Here is a 24,030-nt window from a genome sequence, read left to right as displayed (position 1 = left end):
CAGTGGGGTACCGCAGGGATCGGTGCTAGGACCCCAGCTATTCACAATATATATTAATGATCTAGACAAGGGAACTACAATGTAATATCTCCAAGTTTGCAGACGACACAAAGCTGGGTGGGCGTGTGTGCTGTGAGGAGGATGCCGAGAAACTCCAGGATGATTTGGACAGGTTGGGTGATTGGGCAGATGCAATATAATGTAGATAAATGCGAGGTTATCCACTTTGGTGGCAAAAACAGGAAGGCAGATTATTTTCTGAATGGCAATAGATTGGGAGAAGGGGAAGTGCAACGAGACCTGGGTGTCCTTGTGCACCAGTCGCTGAAGGTAAGCATGCAGGTGCAGCAGGCGGTTAAGAAGGCAAATGGCATGTTGGCCTTCGTAGCGAGAGGGTTTGAGTACAGGAACAAGGATGTCTTGCTGCAGTTGTACAGGACCTTGGTGAGACCACACCTTGAGTATTGTGTGCAGTTTTGGTCGCTTTATCTGAGGAAGGATGTTCTTGCCATGGAAGGAGTTCAGCGAAGATTCACCAGGCTGATACCTGGGATGGCAGGAATGACGTGTGGGTCGATTGGGCTTGTACTCGCTGGAGTTTCGAAGAATGAGAGGGGATCTCATTGAAACTTATAAAATTCTGACAGGACCGGACAGACTAGATGCAGAAAGGATGTTCCCGATGGTCGGGGAGTCCAGAACCAGGGGTCACAGTCTAAGGATAAGAGGTAGGCCATTTAGGACAGAAATGAGGTGGAATTTCTTCACCCAGAGAGTGGTGAACCTGTGGAATTCTCTACCACAGAAGGCAGTTGAGGCCAATTCATTAAATATATTCAAGAAGGAGTTAGATATATTTCTTAAGGCTAAAGGGAACAAGGGGTATGGGGAGAAAGCCGGGACCAGGTACTGAACTTGGATGATCAGCCATGATCTCATTGAATGGCCGAGCAGGCTCGAGGGGCCGAATGGCCGAGCAGGCTCGAGGGGCCGAATGGCAGAGCAGGCTCGAGGGGCCGAATGGCCTACTCCTGCTCCTATCTTCTATGTTTCTATGATCACAGCATTTTTGCCCCCTTTATATTACCTGGTAAACTATACCAACCATTTCTTGATTTTAATTTTCCCAATCTAATAGACTAAATTTTCTGAAGAGAGATGGGTTTGTTGGGCTAAAAGCTTTTCCCTCTTGTGGATTAATAGACCGATAATATGGTAGATTCTTGAAGCTCACTGTGTGGAGACTGAAGCCAGAGATTATAGAAAATTTACAGCACAGAAACAGGCCATTCGGCCCATCTGGTCCATGCCGGTGTTTATGCTCCACACCAGCCTCCTCCCACCCCCTCTTCATCTCACCCTATGAGCATATCCTTCGATTCCTTTCTCCCTCGTGTGTTTATCTAGCTTCCCCTTGAATGCATTTCGCCTCAACCACTCCCTGTGGGGGCGAGTTCCACATTCTCGCCACTCTCTGGGTGAAGATGTTTCTCCTGAATTCCTTTATTGGATTTATTAGTGATTGTCTTATATTGATGGACCCTAGTTTGGACTGCCCCACAAGTGGAAACATCTTCTCTACGTCTATCCTATCCGGTCACCCCTCAGCCTTCTCTTTCCTAGAGAAAGGAGCCCCAGCCTGTTCAATCAGAGATGGTCACGATTTCATACGGGACCATTTTTTTCAAATTTTTACACTAAAAGTTGTTTTTTTTTTTTTTTTTTCTTTGCCCTAATTTGGAGACGCATGAAGTTTGAATCTCCTTCCCTTCCAGATTTGATGAGCCCGGGTATCGATGTGGACGTGAACATGGAGGACGTGAATGAGTACGGGGACGGAGACAAGACCCTGACGATGGACGATTTCGACGATTCACCGACCAACCCCGGCGTCCACTCGGAGAACGGTTTCCCCACAGACGACGACCCCAACAGAATGAGGTGAGGTGATCTGGCCAATTGGGTTAAAGGAAGAGAGAGATGTGGGGGAGGGGGTGGATTGTATTTCTATAGCGCCTTTAATGAACTCCAACATCCCAGAGCGTTCTACAGCCAATGAAGTACTTTTGGAGTGTAGTCACTGTTGTAATGTAGGAAACGCGGCAGCTATTTTGCGCACAGCAAGATCCCACAAACAGCAACATGATAATGGCCGGATCATCTGTTTTCAGTGATGTTGCTTCAGGGATAAATATGGGCCAGAACACCAGGGAGAACTCCGCTGCTCTCGATTCCTTGAGGGGATGGGCCTTGTTATTGGGCGGCTGTGTGTTGTGGCGTGCCACCATGAAGTTGTTTGATGTGCGCTCAATGTTTCTTTTTCAAATGAACTGTCTGAGGTTTCGCCGTTCTTTAGTTTAATCATTCTTCCACCTTCCGACCCTTGCGCGTGCCCTCCAACTATTCTCAGACCAGCGTGTGTGTGCCAGTGCCCTCCAACTATTCTCAGACCAGCGTGTGTGTGCCAGTGCCCTCCAACTATTCTCAGACCAGCGTGTGTGTGCCAGTGCCCTCCAACTATTCTCAGACCAGCGTGTGTGTGCCAGTGCCCTCCAACTATTCTCAGACCAGCGTGTGTGTGTGCCAGTGCCCTCCAACTATTCTCAGACCAGCGTGTGTGTGCCAGTGCCCTCCAACTATTCTCAGACCAGCGTATGTGTGTCAGTGCCCTCCAACTATTCTCAGACCAGCGTGTGTGTGTGCCAGTGCCCTCCAACCATTCTCAGACCAGCGTGTGTGTGCCAGTGCCCTCGAACTATTCTCAGACCAGCGTGTGTGTGTGCCAGTGCCCTCCAACTATTCTCAGACCAGCGTGTGTGTGCCAGTGCCCTCCAACTATTCTCAGACCAGCGTGTGTGTGTCAGTGCCCTCCAACCATTCTCAGACCAGTGTGTGTGTGTGCCAGTGCCCTCCAACTATTCTCAGACCAGCGTGTGTGTGTCAGTGCCCTCCAACCATTCTCAGACCAGCGTGTGTGTGTGCCAATGCCCTCCAACTATTCTCAGACCAGCGTGTGTGTGCCAGTGCCCTCCAACTATTCTCAGACCAGCGTGTGTGTGCCAGTGCCCTCCAACTATTCTCAGACCAGCGTGTGTGTGCATCAGTGCCCTCCAACCATTCTCAGACCAGCGTGTGTGTGCCAGTGCCCTCCAACCATTCTCAGACCAGCGTGTGTGTGCATCAGTGCCCTCCAACTATTCTCAGACCAGCGTGTGTGTGCATCAGTGCCCTCCAACTATTCTCAGACCAGCGTGTGTGTGCCAGTGCCCTCCAACCATTCTCAGACCAGCGTGTGTGTGCCAGTGCCCTCCAACTATTCTCAGACCAGCGTGTGTGTGCATCAGTGCCCTCCAACCATTCTCAGACCAGCGTGTGTGCCAGTGCCCTCCAACTATTCTCAGACCAGCGTGTGTGCGCCAGTGCCCTCAAACCATTCTCAGACCAGCGTGTGTGCATCAGTGCCCTCCAACCATTCTCAGACCAGCGTGTGTGCATCAGTGCCCTCCAACCATTCTCAGACCAGCGTATGTGTGCCAGTGCCCTCCAACCATTCTCAGACCAGCGTGTGTGCCAGTGCCCTCCAACCATTCTCAGACCAGCATGTGTGTGCCAGTGCCCTCCAACCATTCTCAGACCAGCGTGTGTGCCAGTGCCCTCCAACCATTCTCAGACCAGCATGTGTGTGCCAGTGCCCTCCAACCATTCTCAGACCAGCGTGTGTGCCAGTGCCCTCCAACTATTCTCAGACCAGCGTGTGTGTGCCAGTGCCCTCCAACCATTCTCAGACCAGCATGTGTGTGCCAGTGCCCTCCAACCATTCTCAGACCAGCGTGTGTGCCAGTGCCCTCCAACCATTCTCAGACCAGCGTGTGTGTGCCAGTGCCCTCCAACCATTCTCAGACCAGCGTGTGTGTGCCAGTGCCCTCCAACCATTCTCAGACCAGCATGTGTGTGCCAGTGCCCTCCAACCATTCTCAGACCAGCGTGTGTGCCAGTGCCCTCCAACCATTCTCAGACCAGCGTATGTGTGCCAGTGCCCTCCAACTATTCTCAGACCAGCGTGTGTGCCAGTGCCCTCCAACCATTCTCAGACCAGCGTGTGTGTGCCAGTGCCCTCCAACCATTCTCAGACCAGCGTGTGTGCCAGTGCCCTCCAACCATTCTCAGACCAGCGTGTGTGTGCCAGTGCCCTCCAACCATTCTCAGACCAGCGTGTGTGTGCCAGTGCCCTCCAACCATTCTCAGACCAGCGTGTGTGTGCCAGTGCCCTCCAACCATTCTCAGACCAGCGTGTGTGTGTCAGTGCCCTCCAACCATTCTCAGACCAGCTTGTGTGTGCCAGTGCCCTCCAACCATTCTCAGACCAGTGTGCCAGTGCCCTCGAACCATTCTCATACCAGCGTGTGTGCCAGTGCCCTCCAACCGTTCTCAGACCAGCGTGTGTGCGCTAGTGCCCTCCAACCATTCTCAGACCAGCGTGTGTGCCAGTGCCCTCCAACCGTTCTCAGACCAGCGTGTGTGCGTCAGTGCCCTCAATCCATTCTCAGACCAGTGTGTGTGTGCACCAGTGCCCTCAATCCATTCTCAGACCAGTGTGTGTGTGCCAATGCCCTCAATCCATTTTCAAACCAGTGTGTGTGTGTGCCAGTACCCCACACCCAGGCCGCAAAACATGGGGACAAGTACAACCTCGAGGTGCTGGAACTTTGCTCGGGGGGGGGGGGTGGTACTGAGTCTCGTAGACTGGGTTTAGTCTGCTGTCTGTGCTGATTTCACCCAAGACGAGACTGGTCGGTCAGCAGTTGCCCTTGATAGCTCTTGGGTAGGGGGAATCAGCCACGGTCCTCTTTCCCGATTGCTGTCTCGTGACTCCCGCTACAAAGTGGGTGGACGTTGGGTGAGGGCAAGACCGGGCTTGGCGCCTGCCGCTCCCTGTGCCTGCCAAGTCATGCTGCCCAAGCCTAGACATGGTGAACGGTCGATATGCCACACAGCTGCCAGCACCTGTGGGTCAGTACTGGCAAGAATCGATGCCTTCAGGAGAGGAGGGGAGCAAACTGAAGAGAATGTAATTTTCTTCTAACTTGTTTGTCTCGCCGTTTCTCACATTCGAGTGTCAGTTCTACTGATGCACATTTTTATGCCTCTGTGATTGTAGCAGGCAGGGAAGGATGCAGATTGTAGGAGTGTACAGTGGAATAGTGGTTCTGGCCTTGGTCTAGTGACCCAGAGAGTTGAATCCCGCTGTGGGAAATTGGATTTAATCCTTGGGATGATGGGATTGTCCTATGAGGAGAGATTGAGTAGACTAGGCCTATATTCCCTAGAGTTTAGAAGAATGAGAGGTGATCTCATTGAAAATTATAAAAATTCTTAAGGGGCTTGAAAGGGTAGATGCAGGGAGGATGTTTCCCTGCCTGGAGAGTGTAGAATTAGTGTCAGAATAAGGGGTCGGCCATTTAGGACTGATGAGAAATTTCTTCACTCAGAGGGCGGTGAATCTTTGGAATTCTCTGCCCCAGAGGGCTGTGGAGGCTCAGTCGTTGAGTATATTCAAGGCAGAGATCGATAGATTTTCGGATACTAAGGGAATCGAGGGATATGGGGATAGTGCGGGAAAGTAGAGTTGAGATATATCAGCCATGATCTCACTGAATGGCGGAGCAGGCTGGAATGGCGGCGCAGGCTCGCATGGCGGAGCAGGCTCGAATGGCGGAGCAGGCTCGAATGGCGGAGCAGGCTCGAATGGCGGCGCAGGCTCGAATGGCGGCGCAGGCTCGAATGGCGGAGCAGGCTCGAATGGCGGAGCAGGCTCGAATGGCGGCGCAGGCTCGAATGGCGGAGCAGGCTCGAATGGCGGCGCAGGCTCGAATGGCGGAGCAGGCTCGAATGGCGGAGCAGGCTCGAATGGCGGCGCAGGCTCGAATGGCGGCGCAGGCTCGAATGGCGGAGCAGGCTCGAATGGCGGAGCAGGCTCGAATGGCGGAGCAGGCTCGAATGGCGGCGCAGGCTCGAATGGCGGAGCAGGCTCGAATGGCGGAGCAGGCTCGAATGGCTTACTCCTGCTCCTATTTCTTATGATCTTATTAATAAATCTGTGGACTGACACTAGGGGGAAAAAAAAGACCACAGGAGCTGTATGGATGTTGCAAAAACCCCCAACTGGTTTCTTGCAACCCCCTCTGACCTACATGTGACTCCAGTCCCACACTAGGTAATTGCCTTCTGAACTGGCCGAGCAAGCCAGTCAGTTGTAAATCATTAACTGCTCAAGAAGGTCTACCACTATCTTCTCGGGGCAACTAGAGATGGGCAACACTTGTGGTCTTGCCAGCGTTGCCCACATCCTGAGAGCATTTTTTTTTTTTTATAAAGTGCCACTACTCTCTTTGGGGAAGGAATCTGTGAAATCTCTTACCTTCATTTCTTCTCTGTCTTTTAGCGACCCCATGGCCAGCAACATCCCTCTGATGCGCGTGGTGCAATCCGTGAAACAGACCAAACGGAAATCGAGCACCGCTCTGAAGGAGGGCTGGATGGTTCACTACAGTAACAGGGATGCTCTGGTAAAGAAGCCAAGTCCAACTCTTCTCTTCATCGTTACAGGGATGTCACCTCGCTCCCTCAAAAAGGACCTTCCTGCCATTGACCATTTTCTTTCCCTGTTATGTGGAGAATGACAGCCACAGACATTGAATCTTCAGCATGTACATCTTTTATAAGCAATGGGCTTCCAGTAGGATGGCGGGCTTCCATTCCACTGGCTCTACTGTTCGTCTAAAGGACCCATCCCTTCTCGTTCAGTCCCATAGGATGCAGTTTCAATGGATCCACCCCCTTCTCATTGACTCCCATTGGATAGAATTCCAATGGATCCACTGCTCCCCATTCGCTCCCATTGGATAGAATTCTAATGAATGCAACCTTTTTCATTGACTCTAATTGGATTGAGTCCAATGAATCTGCCCCTTCCCATTGGAAAGAGCCCCCTTCTCATTCATTCCCATTTAATGCAATTCCAGTAGATCCACCCCTTATCATCCTTTCCCATTGGATAGAATTCCAATGGATCCATCCTTGCTCGTTCACTCCTATTGGATGCAATTCCATTAGATCTACCTATTTCTGATTTCCTCCCATTGAATTGAATTCCAGTGGCACCATCCCTTTGTGTTCAATCCCATTAGTTAGAATTCCATGAATTTGAATTTGATGATTCTCCTGTTTGGTTCTTTGTTGCTGGTGTGCAAGTGGCTGTGCTTAGTGACCAGGAGTCATCTCCTGTCCTTCTCCTTTTCAGAGGAAGAGGCACTACTGGAGGCTGGACTGCAAGTGCATCACACTCTTTCACAGTGACACAGGAAACAAGTATTACAAGGTAAAGTCTACTGTCCTCTCGCAAGGGGCTGGGGGGGTCGCTCGGTCCGTTTCAAGCCTACAGGCAGGTGGCCGGTCCTGTTGACACACACACAGTCTTCACGTCATTGGAGCTTGGAATGTTCGAGCAAGATTTGGCGATGGGCAGCATTGTGTAAGGTGGATAAACTTTTACGTTGGGCAGTAATTGGAAAGAAGAGGTGCAAGAAAATAATCAGCTCAGTCTGCACACAGTCAGTCTGAATGTTCTCTCTCCCTCCCCCTTTTCTCTTGACATTCCTTCTCTTCTGAATGCATTGGTTCCTCACGGGTACAGATTCCACGGGTCCTTGATGCCCTTCGATACCGGACCCACGAGCACAGTTTTGGTCTCCTTACTTAAGGAGGGATATACTTGCATTGGAGGCACTTCAGAGAAGGTTCACGAGGTTCCTTCCTGGGATGTAGGGGTTGTCTTATGAGGAGAGGTTGAGCAGGTTGGGCCTATACTCATTGGAGTTTAGGAGAATGGAAAATGCCACACTGTGCAGTAGAGTTTGCTGTTCTGAGGTTGGGGCTGGGCCACTTGTTGGGGCAGTGTAGAGGGAGCTTTACTCTGTACCTAACCCGTGCTGTACCTGCCCTGGGAGTGTTTGATGGGACAGTGTAGAGGGAGCTTTAGTCAGTATCTAACCCGTGCTGTACCTGCCCTGGGAGTGTTTGATGGGACAGTGTAGAGGGAGCTTTAGTCAGTATCTAACCCGTGCTGTACCTGCCCTGGGAGTGTTTGATGGGACAGTGTAGAGGGAGCTTTACTCTGTATCTAACCCGTGCTGTACCTGCCCTGGGAGTGTTTGATGGGACAGTGTAGAGGGAGCTTTAGTCAGTATCTAACCCGTGCTGTACCTGCCCTGGGAGTGTTTGATGGGACAGTGTAGGGGGAGCTTTACTCTGTATCTAACCCGTGCTGTTCCTGCCCTGGGAGTGTTTGATGGGACAGTGTAGAGGGAGCTTTACTCTGTATCTAACCTGTGCTGCACCTGCCCTGGGAGTGTTTGATGGGGCAGTGTAGAGGGAGCTTTACTCTGTATCTAACCCATGCTGCACCTGCCCTGGGAGTGTTTGATGGGACAGTGTAGAGGGAGCTTTAGTCAGTATCTAACCCGTGCTGTACCTGCCCTGGGAGTGTTTGATGGGGCAGTGTAGAGGGAGCTTTACTCTGTACCTAACCCGTGCTGTGCCTGCCCTGGGAGTGTTTGATGGGACAGTGTAGAGGGAGCTTTACTCTGTACCTAACCTGTGCTGTACCTGCCCTGGGAGTGTTTGATGGGACAGTGTAGAGGGAGCTTTACTCTGTATCTAACCTGTGCTGCACCTGCCCTGGGAGTGTTTGGGGCAGTGTAGAGGGAGCTTTACTCTGTATCTAACCCGTGCTGCACCTGCCCTGGGAGTGTTTGATGGGACAGTGTAGAGGGAGCTTTAGTCAGTATCTAACCCGTGCTGTACCTGCCCTGGGAGTGTTTGATGGGACAGTGTAGAGGGAGCTTTAGTCAGTATCTAACCCGTGCTGTACCTGCCCTGGGAGTGTTTGATGGGGCAGTGTAGAGGGAGCTTTACTCTGTACCTAACCCGTGCTGTACCTGCCCTGGGAGTGTTTGATGGGACAGTGTAGAGGGAGCTTTACTCTGTACCTAACCTGTGCTGTACCTGCCCTGGGAGTGTTTGATGGGACAGTGTAGAGGGAGCTTTACTCTGTATCTAACCTGTGCTGCACCTGCCCTGGGAGTGTTTGATGGGGCAGTGTAGAGGGAGCTTTACTCTGTATCTAACCCGTGCTGCACCTGCCCTGGGAGTGTTTGATGGGACAGTGTAGAGGGAGCTTTAGTCAGTATCTAACCCGTGCTGTACCTGCCCTGGGAGTGTTTGATGGGGCAGTGTAGAGGGAGCTTTACTCTGTATCTAACCCGTGCTGCACCTGCCCTGGGAGTGTTTGATGGGACAGTGTAGAGGGAGCTTTAGTCAGTATCTAACCCGTGCTGTACCTGCCCTGGGAGTGTTTGATGAGGCAGTGTAGAGGGAGCTTTACTCTGTACCTAACCCGTGCTGTACCTGCCCTGGGAGTGTTTGATGGGACAGTGTAGAGGGAGCTTTACTCTGTACCTAACCTGTGCTGTACCTGCCCTGGGAGTGTTTGATGGGACAGTGTAGAGGGAGCTTTACTCTGTATCTAACCTGTGCTGCACCTGCCCTGGGAGTGTTTGGGGCAGTGTAGAGGGAGCTTTACTCTGTATCTAACCCGTGCTGCACCTGCCCTGGGAGTGTTTGATGGGACAGTGTAGAGGGAGCTTTAGTCAGTATCTAACCCGTGCTGTACCTGCCCTGGGAGTGTTTGATGGGACAGTGTAGAGGGAGCTTTAGTCAGTATCTAACCCGTGCTGTACCTGCCCTGGGAGTGTTTGATGGGGCAGTGTAGAGGGAGCTTTACTCTGTACCTAACCCGTGCTGTACCTGCCCTGGGAGTGTTTGATGGGACAGTGTAGAGGGAGCTTTACTCTGTACCTAACCTGTGCTGTACCTGCCCTGGGAGTGTTTGATGGGACAGTGTAGAGGGAGCTTTACTCTGTATCTAACCTGTGCTGCACCTGCCCTGGGAGTGTTTGATGGGGCAGTGTAGAGGGAGCTTTACTCTGTATCTAACCCGTGCTGCACCTGCCCTGGGAGTGTTTGATGGGACAGTGTAGAGGGAGCTTTAGTCAGTATCTAACCCGTGCTGTACCTGCCCTGGAAGTGTTTGATGGGACAGTGTAGAGGGAGCTTTACTCTGTATCCAAACACAAACTGAGCCTAATCCAGACTTCAGTGGGAGGTGAGAATGATCCCGCTTTCTAAACCTCTAATTATTCCCCCCACCTTCCTCTTTCTGCTCAGGAAATTCCGCTCTCCCAGGTCCTGGGCGTGGACCCCGCACAGAACTTTGCGTCCGTTCCGCAGGCCGGGATCCCTCACTGCTTCGAGATCCGAACCGGCAGTGTGGTGTACTTCGTCGGCGAGAGTCCCTCCACCGTCCCGCGCCCGGCGCCAAACTGCGGCGGGCCGAGCAGCATAGCGGGGGCCGAGGAGGCCAAGGCCTGGGAGAGTGCCATCCGGCAGGCCTTGAAACCGGTCATCTTCCAGGACACAGTCAACAGCCAGGGACACACGCCACGCAGTAAGAGCCGTTCATCTGATCAACTCTTTCACCTCTTTTCTCCTCAAGGCGCCAACTCTCCCTGGGCGACAGGGATAGGCCCCCTGACATGAATCACACTGAGGAAGGATGTTCTTGTCATGGAGGGAGTGCAGCGAAGATTCACCAGACTGATACCTGGGATGGCAGGAATGACGTATGAGGAGAGATTGGGTCGATTGGGCTTATACTCGCTGGAGTTTAGAAGAATGAGAGGGGATCTCATTGAAACTTATAAAATTCTAACAGGACTAGACAGACTAGATGCAGGAAGGATGTTCCCGATGGCCAGGGAGTCCAGAACCAGGGGTCACAGTCTAAGGATAAGGGGTAAGCCATTTAGGACAGAGATGAGGAGGAATTTCTTCACCCAGAGAGTGGTGAACCTGTGGAATTCTCTACCACAGAAGGCAGTTGAGGCCAATTCATTAAATATATTCAGGAAGGAGTTGGATATATTTCTTAAGGCTAAAGGGATCAAGGGGTATGGGGAGAAGGCAGGGACAGGGTACTGAATTTGGATGATCAGCCATGATCTCATTAAATGGCAGAACAGGCTCGAGGGGCCGAATGGCCTACTCCTGCTCCTATCTTCTATGTTTCTATTTATGAAAGAAAGACTTACGAAATAATACTGAGCGGCCTACGGGTGGCGCTGTCCAGGGAGAGTATAAATACTCGGGCACGGGCCCAGCTTGCGCAGGACATTCTTAACAGGAACTAGTGAAGGACACAACTAGACCTCCATGTTGTGAAACAGTTGATTAAAGCTTTGTTTAACGCTTAGACCAAGTGCCTAGTAGTTTTCTTACGTCACCCCCCACCCCCGGTGCCTCGCTCCAAGTGGTTATGGTTAGAATCTAGCAGTGCAGAAAGGGGCCATTCAGCCCATCGTGCCTGTGCCGGCTCTCCTGAAGGAAGCGATCCAATTAGTCCCACTCCCCCCATTCCCTTTCCCCGTAGCCAACGTTCCCTCTTTGTTTTTGTTGCGCCAAATCAAATTTTCCCGCAGGCGCGGTTCCTCCCATGTAAAAGCCGGTGAGCGGCCTGTGCGGGACCCCCAGACCACAGCGCGACCGCGGAGCTCTGCGGGAACGTTGCCCGCAGCCCTGCAAATGTTCTCCCCTTCACGCATTTATCCGATTTTGCCTTTTGAAAGTTACTGTTGAATCTGCTCCCTTTCAGGCGCCGCGTTCCAGATCACAACAGCTTGCTGCGTAAGAAAAAATCCTCCTCATCTCCCCCCTCTGGTTCTTTTGCCAATTACAGGAAACTTTGGTTTATCCGGAGGTTAACTGTCCGGAATGCTCGAGCCACCGGCAAAAATCAGGAGCCGTTTCGTTAGGTTTTTTTTCTTTTCGTTGCTTTTTTTTCACCAGTCAGGCTCTGCCAGGTCTCGCTGAAGCTGTTGCTAAGCTACAGAGACGCTTGCAAGGTACGGCCGACTGTTTAGAAGCTGTTGCTAAGCAACAGGGTTTGTTGCCAGATACGGAGCTCAAAATCTCCGTATGTTTCAACATTAGCGCTGGTTTGTCCGGCAGTTTTGATGGGACGGCAACAACTCGGTCCCGTCGGTGCCGGATATCACACAGTTTCCTGTATCTTAAATCTGTGTCCTCTGGTTACCGACCCTCCTGCCAGTGGAAACAGTTTCTCCCTCTCTGCTCTTATCAAAACCCCTCATCATTTTGAACGCCTCTATTAAATCTCCCCTTTAACCTTCGGTGCTGTAAGGAGAAAAAAGCCCAGCTGCTCCAGTCTCTCCACATAACTGGAAGTTCTCCGATCCGAGTTGGTCAGAAGCACAAAATAAAAGCTCCTGAAGATGATCGTTCTCACTCCGCTCTTTGCTTTTCACGCCTCCTTCCCACCCCCCCCAAGCCATTACAGGCAATTAAGTACTTGTGAAGCGCACAGCAAGGTCCCACTAACATCAATGTGATAATGGTCAGATAATCTGTTTTTCAGTGATTAAAAACAGAAAATGCTGGAAATACTCAGCAGGTCAGGCAGCATCTGTGGAGAGAGAGAAACAGTCAACGTTTCAGGTCGATGACCCTTCGTCAGAACTGTTTTTCAGTGATGTTGGTTGAGGGATAAATATTGGACACCGGGGAGAACTCCCCCGCCCCTCTTCCAATACTGGCCGCGGGATCTTTCACATTGACCCGAGAGAGCAGACGGGGGCCTCGGTTTATCGTCTCATCAGAAAGACGGCACCTCCGACTGTGCGGCGCTCCCTCAGTAACTGCACTGGGAGCGTCGGCCTAGATTATGGGCTCAAATATCTGGAGTGGGACTTGAACCCACGACCTCCTGACTCGGAGGCGTGACTGCTGCCACGTTGGCCTGTGATAGACGTTGATTTAAGGCCTAGCCCTTTTCCTATGTTTGTTTTTTTTCCCTTCACTACCTCCCCCTGGTCATATGGGTCTGCGATTTGTAACCCTGTGCACTTGGCTCCTAGTGCGTAGGTCCCACAGAGTTCTGGCCCCCCATCACTCGCGTTGGGGTAGATGTAGCTCAGCCAAGTGGCCATTCTTCATGGACGGATGGTGAGGTTCTAGCGAGCTAATCGACCTTAGGAGGGCATCGCGCCATGCCCTCATCCCGCTTTCTGCTACCGCCTGTTGGGGATCAGGAGCAGGAATCCCGTTCGCCCTCTCTAGCCCCGAGATACTGGGACCAACTGCGGTCCACCCCCCTCCCCTGGCTGCGATCATTTAACCAGGGAACGAGTCTGGGATCGAACTGTCCCGGTGACCACGGCGGGCAGTGCCTTTACCCAGCAGGAACCCCAGTTGCTGTGTCCGTGTCTGATTCTCCTTCTCTCCCTTTTTTGCAGGACAAGCGTCCGTTAACTTCTCCGTGGCCAACAGTCAAATCCAGGAGAACGTGGTAAGTGTTGGGCGGCTTCGTCGTGCAGTCAACACGAGCACCGACCGGTTCACAACACGACAATCAATTCAATCTCCCCGAGAGAGGCCGGGATGGCGGTGCCTCGCTCGTGCAGCAGAGGGCGCTGTTCTTGGGTTTGGTTTAATATGCAATAATAGGACAGTGTAGAGGGAGCTTTACTCTGTATCTAGCCCGTGCTGTACCTGCCCTGGGAGTGTTTGATGGGGCAGTGTAGAGGGAGCTTTACTCTGTATCTAACCCGTGCTGTACCTGCCCTGGGAGTGTTTGATGGGGCAGTGTAGAGGGAGCTTTACTCTGTATCTAACCCGTGCTGTACCTGCCCTGGGAGTGTTTGATGGGACAGTGTAGAGGTAGCTTTACTCTGTATCGAACCCGTGCTGTACCTGCCCTGGGAGTGTTTGATGGGACAGTGTAGAGGGAGCTTTACTCTGTATCTAACCCGTGCTGTACCTACCCTGGGAGTGTTTGATGGGACAGTGTAGAGGGAGCTTTACTCTGTATCTAACCCGTGCTGTACCTGCCCTGGGAGTGTTTGATGGGACAGTGTAGAGGGAGCTTTACTCTGTATCTAACCCTGCCCTGGGAGTGTTTGATGGGACATTGTAGAGGGAGCTTTACTCTGTATCTAACCCGTGCTGTACCTGCCCTGGGAGTGTTTGATGGGACAGTGTAGAGGGAGCTTTACTCTGTATCTAACCTGTGCTGTACCTGCCCTGGGAGTGTTTGATGGGACAGTGTAGAGGGAGCTTTACTCCGTATCTAACCCGTGCTGTACCTGCCCTGGGAGTGTTTGATGGGACAGTGTAGAGGGAGCTTTACTCTGTATCTAACCCGTGCTGTACCTGCCCTGGGAGTGTTTGATGGGACAGTGTAGAGGGAGCTTTACTCTGTATCTAACCCGTGCTGTACCTGCCCTGGGAGCGTTTGATGGGACAGTGTAGAGGGAGATTTCTCCATCCCCTCTCCCTCATCTCTACACTGACTGTGGTCTCTTAGTCCCTCTGTCTTAGGGAGATATTCATATTCTGACTGGGGTCACTCTCACTTTTTCCTCTCTCTAGGATATTGCTACACTCTATCAGATCTTTGCAGACGAGGTGCTGGGATCAGGACAGTTTGGCATTGTCTATGGAGGTGAGACAATCTTTTCGTTGATAAGATAGCCTGTTGCATGCCTGGGAGCAGGCAGCCCAAGACTCTGACTGAGGGCCAGAGTTAGTCTGTTGCTATCTGCTGAGGTCTGAATATTTCACAAACAAGAGGAAGCCATTCAGTCCTTCGAGCCTGTTCTGTCATTCAATTGGACCATGGCTGATCGTATCTCAACCCTATCTGCCCAGCTTGGTTCCGTATCCCTTAACACCCTTGCCCAACAAAAATCTATCAGTCTCCGTTTTGAAATTTTCAATTGTCCCACAACCTCAACAGCCTTTTTTGTGGGGAGAGTTTTCCAGATTTCCACCACCCTTTGTGTGAATAAGTGCTTCCCGACATCACCCCTGAACGGCCGGGCTCTAATTTTAAGGTGCTGCCCCCTTGTTCTGGACTCCCCCCACCAGAGGAAATAATTTCTCACTGTATCTACCCTATGGAATCCTTTAATCATCTTAAACAACTCAATGAGATCACCCCTTAATCTTCTACACTCGAGGGAATACAAGCCCAGTCTTTGCAACCTGTCCTCGTAATTTAACCCTTTTTAGCCCGGTGTCATTCTGGTGAATTTGGGCTGCGCCCCCTCCAAGGCCAGTACAGGAAACTCTTTCTTTAATCCGCCACCGACGGGACCGGCGTGGTGCCGGTTGATCAAAAAAGTCCGGATTACAGAGAGGTATACTTACTAAGGTATGAGAGCCCCGTACACGGCCACAGGTGCAGGAGTCCCTGTTGCACAGCTGCAGGTGCAGGAACCCCGGTTACACGGCCACAGATCCAGGAACCCCGGTTACACGGCCACAGATCCAGGAACCCCGGTTACACGGCCACAGATCCAGGAACCCCGGTTACACGGCCACAGATCCAGGAGCCCCGGTTACACAACCACAGATCCAGGAGCCCCGGTTACACGGCCACAGATCCAGGAACCCCGGTTACACGGCCACAGATCCAGGAGCCCCGGTTACACGGCCACAGATCCAGGAGCCCCGGTTACACAACCACAGATCCAGGAGCCCCGGTTACACGGCCACAGATCCAGGAACCCCGGTTACACGGCCACAGATCCAGGAGCCCCGGTTACACGGCCACAGATCCAGGAGCCCCTGTTACACAGCCACAGGTGCAGGAGTCCCGGTTACACGGCCACTAATATATAGTAAAACTTACCTGAACCTACTCCTGAATTTTGCCGGTTAAGAGAGCGTTTCCTGAGGTGCGATGCCCAGGACTGAATGCAGTTACTCCAGTTGGGGTCTGATCAGAGCTTTATATAAACTGCAGCATAACTTCCACCCCCTTTGTATCCCAGCCCCCTTGAAATAAAGGCCAACATTCCAATAGCCTTTGGTTCCGTGAGTAAATGCGCCACCCGCTGTGGTACTGAGCCCAACAGGCTGAAGTGTCCCAGGCTGCATCCCGGGTCTGGACTCCTCTTCAATGGTCCACAGCGCCCCCCCTGAGTTAGGGAGGAGTGAAATCAGCCAAGGCCCCCTGATCAGTATCTAGCGACCCCTGTGGATGCAAGTGAGGAATTGGACCTTTCAAGAACGAGGTTGATATTGGGCGAGGGCATCGAGGGATGTGGAGCAAAGGCAGGCAAATGGAGTTGAGGAGCCGATCAGCCTTGATCCAATTGAATGGCGGAGCAGACTCGAGGGGCTGAATGGCCTCCTCCTGTTCCCAAGACTGGGTCAGGCTTGGCCGTGATGCCTTCTGCGGTCGAATATCCTACCAATTTTCGCTGGTTGGTTTCGCACGTCAGGATTGGGTGAGGTACTAGTTGGGGGGGGGTGGTGGGGGTGTAGCAGGGGGTGGATCTGTGGTACCCAAACTTCAGCGAGGAGTCGGCGCCTTTGGGAGACAAGGTGGGCGGAACATGTAGCTGGAGCATTAAATGGAATCAAAAAAAGGGGCGCGGGCCTACATCCAGGGCTCTCCTCGAGGGGCCTACATCCTGGGCTCTCCTCGAGGGGCCTACATCCAGGGCTCTCCTCGAGGGGCCTACATCCAGGGCTCTCCTCGAGGGGCCTACATCCAGGGCTCTCCTCGAGGGGCCTACATCCAGGGCTCTCCTCGAGGGGCCTACATCCAGGGCTCTCCTCGAGGGGCCTACATCCAGGGCTCTCCTCGAGGGGCCTACATCCAGGGCTCTCCTCGAGGGGCCTACATCCTGGGCTCTCCTCGAGGAGCCTACATCCTGGGCTCTCCTCGAGGGGCCTACATCCTGGGCTCTCCTCGAGGGGCCTACATCCAGGGCTCTCCTCCAGGGGCCTACATCCAGGGCTCTCCTCGAGGGGCCTACATCCTGGGCTCTCCTCGAGGGGCCTACATCCTGGGCTCTCCTCGAGGGGCCTACATCCAGGGCTCTCCTCGAGGGGCCTACATCCAGGGCTCTCCTCGAGGGGCCTACACCCAGGGCTCTCCTCCAGGGGCCTACATCCAGGGCTCTCCTCCAGGGGCCTACATCCTGGGCTCTCCTCCAGGGGCCTACATCCAGGGCTCTCCTCCAGGGGCCTACATCCTGGGCTCTCCTCCAGGGGCCTACATCCAGGGCTCTCCTCCAGGGGCCTACATCCTGGGCTCTCCTCCAGGGGCCTACATCCAGGGCTCTCCTCCAGGGGCCTACATCCAGGGCTCTCCTCCAGGGGCCTACATCCAGGGCTCTCCTCCAGGGGCCTACATCCAGGGCTCTCCTCCAGGGGCCTACATCCAGGGCTCTCCTCGAGGGGCCTACATCCAGGGCTCTCCTCGAGGGGCCTACATCCAGGGCTCTCCTCCAGGGGCCTACATCCAGGGCTCTCCTCCAGGGGCCTACATCCAGGGCTCTTCTCGAGGGGCCTACATCCAGGGCTCTCCTCGAGGGGCCTACATCCAGGGCTCTCCTCGAGGGGCCTACATCCAGGGCTCTCCTCCAGGGGCCTACATCCAGGGCTCTTCTCGAGGGGCCTACATCCAGGGCTCTCCTCGAGGGGCCTACATCCAGGGCTCTTCTCGAGGGGCCTACATCCAGGGCTCTTCTCGAGGGGCCTACATCCTGGGCTCTTCTCGAGGGGCCTACATCCAGGGCTCTTCGGTGGGGGGCACGGTGGCATAGTGGTTAGCACTGTTGCCTCACAGCGCCAGGGACCCGGGTTCGAATCCGGCCTTGGGTGACTGTCTGTGTGGAGTTTGCACATTCTCCCCGTGTTTGCGTGGGTTTCCTCCGGGTGCTCCGGTTTCCTCCCACAGTCCAAAGATGTGCGGGTTAGGTTGATTGGCTATGATAAATTGACCCTTAGTGTTAGGGGATTAAATACGTGGGGTTACGGGGATAGGGTGGGATATGTGTCGGTGCAGGCTCGATGGGCCGAAATGGCCTCTATCTGCACTGTGGGGATTCTGTGATTCTCGAGGGGCCACTGATGATGTGCACTGCCAGGCGGGGAGGATAGGGGGTTAAATTAAATGAGCCTTGGGCTAGCTGTGGAGCAGGATCGGAGGCCTGGGGGTAGATTACTGGCCTGGGGAATATTGCCGGGGATTTTAGATGGAGGGGAGTGTGTCTGTGTCTGTGTGCGTCTGTGTCTGTGCGCGTGTCTGTGTCTGCGCGTGCGTCTGTGTCTGCGTGTGTCTGTGTGTACGCAGCGTAGTCTGGGGCTGCTTTACGTGTCTTGTGTCCGGGTCTTTTGGAGTCCTTGAAGAGGGTGCAGAGGAGATTTACTGGCGTGGAACCAGGGAAGCTGGGGTTGTTCTCCTTGGAGCAGACACGATTAAGGGGAGATTTAATAGGAGTTCAAAATGATGAGGGGTTTTGATCGAGTAGATCGGGAGAAACTGTTTCCAGTGGCAGGAGGGTCGGTAACCAGAGGACACAGATTTAAGATAATTGACAAAAGAACCAGAGCGGGGGGATGAGAAGAATACTTTAACGCAGTGAGTTGTTATGATCAGGAACACGCTGCCTGAAAGGGCGGTGGAAGCAGATTCAATAGTAACTGGATAAATATTTGAAAATGATTAATTTGCAGGGCTGTGGGGAAAGAGCAGAGGGAGTGGGACTAATGGTGAGAGGAGACTCGTGTGGAGCATCACGGCAGCATAGACCAGTGCTGTAGACTCGATCCAACTCGAATTGGACAGCACCCACCGAGCCGGCACAGGCGCGATGGGCCGAATGGCCACCTTCTGTGCTGTGTGATTCTAGACGCTGACGCCCCGCTCTTCGTTTTCCAGGCAAACACAGAGAGACCGGGCGGGATGTGGCCATCAAGGTGATCGATAAGCTACGGTTCCCAACTAAGCAAGAGAGCCAGTTACGCAATGAGGTGGCCATCCTTCAGGTGAGCTCTGGGTAGGAAGGAGCCATTTCTGCCACAAGGTGGTTCCCCATTACCGGGGTGGGGGGTTTCTGTTTACCCCAGTCCAGCACCTGACCGCACAGTCTCAGCCGACTCCCAAGTGGTTACTGGGAGAGCGCCGCGATGTCGAAGGCGAGCCGTTGAGCCCAGGCCTGGTGTGCCAGCTCTGGTTGACGCTAAAGGTCCCCCGGCACTGTCAGCAGAGCAGGGAAGCTCTCCCTGGTGCCTTGGCCAACATGGCTCGGTGGGCAGCACTCTCTCTCACTCGCCTCGGAGTCAGAAGGTCGTGGGTTCGAGTCCCACTCCAGAGACTTGAGCGGAAAAATCCAGGCTGACGCTTCCAGTGCCGCACTGTCGGAGGTGCCGCACTGTCGGAGGTGCCGCACTGTCGGAGGTGCCGCACTGTCGGAGGTGCCGCACTGTCGGAGGTGCCATTTTTCAGATGAGATGTTAAACCGATGCCCCGTCTGCCCCCTCAATTGGACGTAAAAGATCCCGGGTAAATGAAGAAGAGCAGGTGGAGTTCTCCCCGGTATCCTGGGGCCAATATTTATCCCTCAATCAACATCACTAAAAACAGATTATCTGGGTCATTATCACATTGCCGTTTATGGGATCTTGCTGTGCGCAAATTGACTGCCGCGTTTCCTACATTACAACAGTGACTACACTTCAAAAATACTTCATCAGCTGTAAAGCGCTTTGAGACGTCCTGAGGTTGTGAAGGCGCTATATAAATGCGGGCAATGGGTTTGTTGGGTATACTGTTGGTGCCAGTGGACTGATGGGGCTCCCAGGGGTTACAGTTTTAGGAGGACAGGAGGGGTGGGGAGCCCATTTTCCATCTGAAACAGGTGTCCGAACCAAGGTTAAACCAGTCTGTGCTGGAACTTAAACCTTGATTTCCCAGTCAAGAGTCTAAATTTCTGCCCTGCGCAACCCAGTAAGTTCATTAAACTTGTATTGAACCTCGGTTAGACCGCACTTGGAGCACTGTGCACAGTTCCGGTCTCCATATACCTTGGTCAGACCATATTTGGAGCACTGTGCACAGTTCCGGTCTCCATATACCTTGGTTAGACCACACTTGGAGCACCGTGCACAGTTCTGGTCTCCATATACCTTGGTTAGACCGCACTTGGAGCACTGTGCACAGTTCTGGTCTCTATATACCTTGGTTAGACCACACTTGGAGCACTGTGCACAGTTCCGGTCTCTATATACCTTGGTTAGACCACACTTGGAGCACTGTGCACAGTTCCGGTCTCCATATACCTTGGTTAGACCACACTTGGAGCACTGTGCACAGTTCCGGTCTCCATATGCCTCGGTTAGACCACACTTTGAGCACTGTGCACAGTTCCGGTCTCCATATACCTCGGTTAGACCACACTTGGAGCACCGTGCACAGTTCCGGTCTCCATATACCTTGGTTAGACCACACTTTGAGCACTGTGCACAGTTCCGGTCTCTATATACCTTGGTTAGACCACACTTTGAGCACTGTGCACAGTTCCGGTCTCCATATACCTTGGTAAGACCACACTTGGAGCACCGTGCACAGTTCCGGTCTCCATATACCTTGGTAAGACCACACTTGGAGCACCGTGCACAGTTCCGGTCTCCATATGCCTCGGTTAGACCACACTTTGAGCACTGTGCACAGTTCCGGTCTCCATATACCTTGGTAAGACCACACTTGGAGCACTGTGCACAGTTCTGGTCTCTATATACCTTGGTTAGACCACACTTTGAGCACTGTGCACAGTTCCGGTCTCCATATACCTTGGTAAGACCACACTTGGAGCACTGTGCACAGTTCCGGTCTCCATATACCTTGGTAAGACCACACTTGGAGCACCGTGCACAGTTCTGGTCTCCATATTATAAAAAAGGATATAGAGGCACTGGAGAAAGTGCAAAAATGATGCACATGATTGCTACCAGAACTGAGAGATTACAACTATCAGGAAAGACTGAACAGGCTGGGGCTCTTTTCTCTAGAAGAGAGAAGGCTGCAGGGTGACCTGATAGAGGCCTTTAAAATTCTGAAAGGGTTTGATAGAGTAAACGTAGAGAAGATGTTTCCACTTGTGGGAGAGACCAGAACTAGGGGCCATCAACATAAGAGAGTCATTAATAAATCCAATGGGGAATTCAGGAGAAACTTCTTTACCCAGAGAGTGGTGAGAGTGCGGAACTCGCTGCCACAGGGAGTGGTTGAAGCGAATAGTATCGATGCATTTAAGGGGAAGCTAGATAAACACACGAGGGAGAAGGGAATAAGTGGACAGGGTGGGATGAAGAGAGGGTGGGAGGAGACTCCTGTGGAGCATAGACACCGGCACGGAGCAGTTGGGCCCAATGGCCTGTTCCTGTGCTGTACGCTCCACGTTACTCCACTAGATGCCATACTTACCACAAGTTAACCTGTGCCCCTTTTTTTTGTTTCTGGTCTCCTGCCTTTTTCCTCGGCCCGCCCCAATCCACAGGGCCTGCGTCACCCTGGGGTGGTCAACCTGGAATGCATGTTCGAGACGCCCGAGAAGGTCTTTGTCGTCATGGAGAAGCTCCACGGTGACATGCTGGAGATGATTCTGTCGAGCGAGAGGGGTCGTCTGCCAGAGCGCATCACCAAGTTCATGATCACGCAGGTAACTGGCCTTTATCCGCTGGATAGTTCCTGTAAACCCTTTTTTTTTTCCTCTGGTTCCGTAAATTGCTCTTTTTTTTCCCCCCCTCTGTTTAAACTGTTTCCGTAAATTGATCTTTCCACATTCTGAGAACTTTATAGAGGTTTAGAATAAAGGGGGCTGGCAATAGAATTAAGCTGCAGTCGCACTTTGTCCCAGCAGATGGTGCTGCTGAGACCTGCGGCTTGCTGTGGCTCCACATCGCCGCCAGGAGGAATTTGGTTGAGTTGCAGCCGTTTGATTAATTTACGACAACTTACATTTACATGGCGCCTATTACAGGGTGTATGTAGAATTTTACAGCACAGGTACAGGCCATTCAGCCCCAAAGATCCATGCCGGCGTTTATGCTCCACACGAGCCTCCTCCCACCCTACTTCATCTCGTCCTCTCAGCATAACTTTCTCCCTCTATGTGTTTATCTAGTATTTAATATAGAAAAAGATCACTACACAGAAGTGTGATCAATGACAAATCAAAGCAGGAGATATGAGGGACAGGTGGCCAAAGAGGTCGGTTTTAAGGAGCGTCTGAGAGGCCGAGAGGTTTAGGGAGGGAATTCCGGAGCTCCGGGCCCAGGCAGCTGAAGGCACGGCCGCCAATGGCGGAGCGATGGAAATCGGGGGATGCGCAAGAGGCCGGAATCAGAGGAGCGCAGAGATCTCCGGAGGGGGTTGTGGAGCTGGAGGAGATTACAGAGATAGGGAGGGGAGAGGCCGTGGAGGGATTTGAAACCGAGGATGAGAATTTTAAAATCGAGGTGTTGTTTAGAATTAGAGGGTTGTGGGGCTGGAGGAGATTACAGAGATGGGGAGGGGCCAGGCCATGGAGGGATTCAAGAACGTAAGAAATAGGAGCAGGAGTCGGCCATTTGGCCCCTCGAGCCTGCTCCGCCATTCAATAAGATCATGGCTGATCTTCGACCTCATCTCCACTTTCCCGCACTATCCCCATATCCCTCGATTCCCTTAATATTCAAAAATCTATCGATCTCTGTCTTGAATATACTCAACGACTGAGCCTCCACAGCCCTCTGGGGTAGAGAATTCCAAAGATTCACCACCATCTGAGTGAAGAAATTTCTCCTCATCTCAGTCCTAAATGGCCGACCCCTTATTCTGAGACTGTGACCCCTGGTTCTAGACTCCCCAGCCAGGGGGAAACATCCTCCCTGCATCTACCCTGTCAAGCCCTGTAAGAATTTAGTATGTTTCAATGAGATCACCTCTCATTCTTCTAAACTCTAAACACAGCACACATCTACCACAATTTTAGAACAACAAATCTTAATCTTAATGTGTGAAATGGGGTTTTAATTTTTTTTTCTACCCGCCTCCTTACCCTGCAGGACCTGAGTTTTAGGCAGTCAGGAGTGGCAGGCTATACAACTGTGTGAGGCTTCTCAGTCTAGCCCAACCCTGTCCACACGCTCCCACTAGCTAGCAGGGGGTAGCGATCGGGAACGGGCGAGAACATGGCAGATGGAATATAATGTGGATAAATGTGAAGTTATCCACTTGGGTAGAAAAAACAGAAAGGCAGAGTATTTCCTAAAGGGTGAAAGATTGGGGAATGCAGATGCTCAAAGGGACCTGGGTGTCCTTGTACATGAGTCACTGAAAGTGAATGTGCAGGTGCAGCAAGCCATTAGGAAGGCAAATGGTATGCTGGCCTTCATTACAAGAGGATTTGAGTACAGGAGTAAAGAATTCTTACTCCAATTATATAGGGCCTTGGTGAGACCACATCTGGAGTACTGTGTACAATTTTGGTCTCCTTCCTTAAGGCAGGATATACTTGCCATAGAGGGAGTGCAACGAAGGTTCACGAGATTGATTCCTGGGATGGCGGGACTGTCGTATGAGAAGAGATTGAGTAAACAAACCTGTATTCTCTTGAATTCGGAAGAATGAGAGGGGATCTCATTGAAGCATACAAAATTATTACAGGGCTTGATAGGATGGATGCTGGGAGAATGTTTCCCTTGGCTGGGGAGTCTAGAACCAGGGGCCACAGCCTCAGGATAAAGGGTAGGCCATTCAGGACTGAGATGAGAAGAAATTTCTTCACACAGAGGGTGGTGAATCTTTGGAATTCTCTACCCCAGAGGGCTGTGGAGACTCAGTCATTGAGTGTATTCAAAACAGAAGTCAATAGCTTCTGACTAGTAAGGGCATCAAGGGATATGGCGATAGGGCTGGTGAATGGAGTTGAGGCAGAAGATCAGCCATGATCTCATTGAATGGCGGAGCAGGCTCGAAGGGCCGAACGGCCGACTCCTGCTCCTATTTCTTATGTAGACCAGCTGGTTTACCCCTTGCCTAGCCTAGCAAGAGCCTCA

The 24,030-nt window shown here is 52.4% G+C and overlaps 1 protein-coding gene across 2 annotated transcripts in view; it reads left to right on the top strand.

Moving 5' to 3' along the window:
* The window catches only part of prkd2 (protein kinase D2), a 99,353-nt gene that overhangs the window by 67,025 nt on the left and 8,298 nt on the right, over nucleotides 1-24,030 (top strand). For both annotated transcript variants that reach the window (XM_085973368.1, XM_085973369.1), the window contains 8 exons: nucleotides 1,776-1,941; nucleotides 6,443-6,566; nucleotides 7,301-7,378; nucleotides 10,285-10,564; nucleotides 13,428-13,480; nucleotides 14,563-14,635; nucleotides 18,872-18,978; nucleotides 21,489-21,650. In XM_085973368.1, coding sequence (XP_085829494.1) covers nucleotides 1,776-1,941; nucleotides 6,443-6,566; nucleotides 7,301-7,378; nucleotides 10,285-10,564; nucleotides 13,428-13,480; nucleotides 14,563-14,635; nucleotides 18,872-18,978; nucleotides 21,489-21,650 — 1,043 coding nt within the window. The remainder of the gene's footprint in view (nucleotides 1-1,775; nucleotides 1,942-6,442; nucleotides 6,567-7,300; nucleotides 7,379-10,284; nucleotides 10,565-13,427; nucleotides 13,481-14,562; nucleotides 14,636-18,871; nucleotides 18,979-21,488; nucleotides 21,651-24,030) is intronic.

The sequence above is a fragment of the Somniosus microcephalus genome, chromosome 34, assembly GCF_052327205.1.
Source record: "Somniosus microcephalus isolate GS21.2 chromosome 34, FLI_Smic_1.0, whole genome shotgun sequence".
Lineage (NCBI taxonomy): Eukaryota > Metazoa > Chordata > Chondrichthyes > Squaliformes > Somniosidae > Somniosus > Somniosus microcephalus.
The sequence above is the reverse complement of the archived record's forward strand: the minus strand, read 5'-3'. Positions and strand labels throughout refer to the sequence as shown.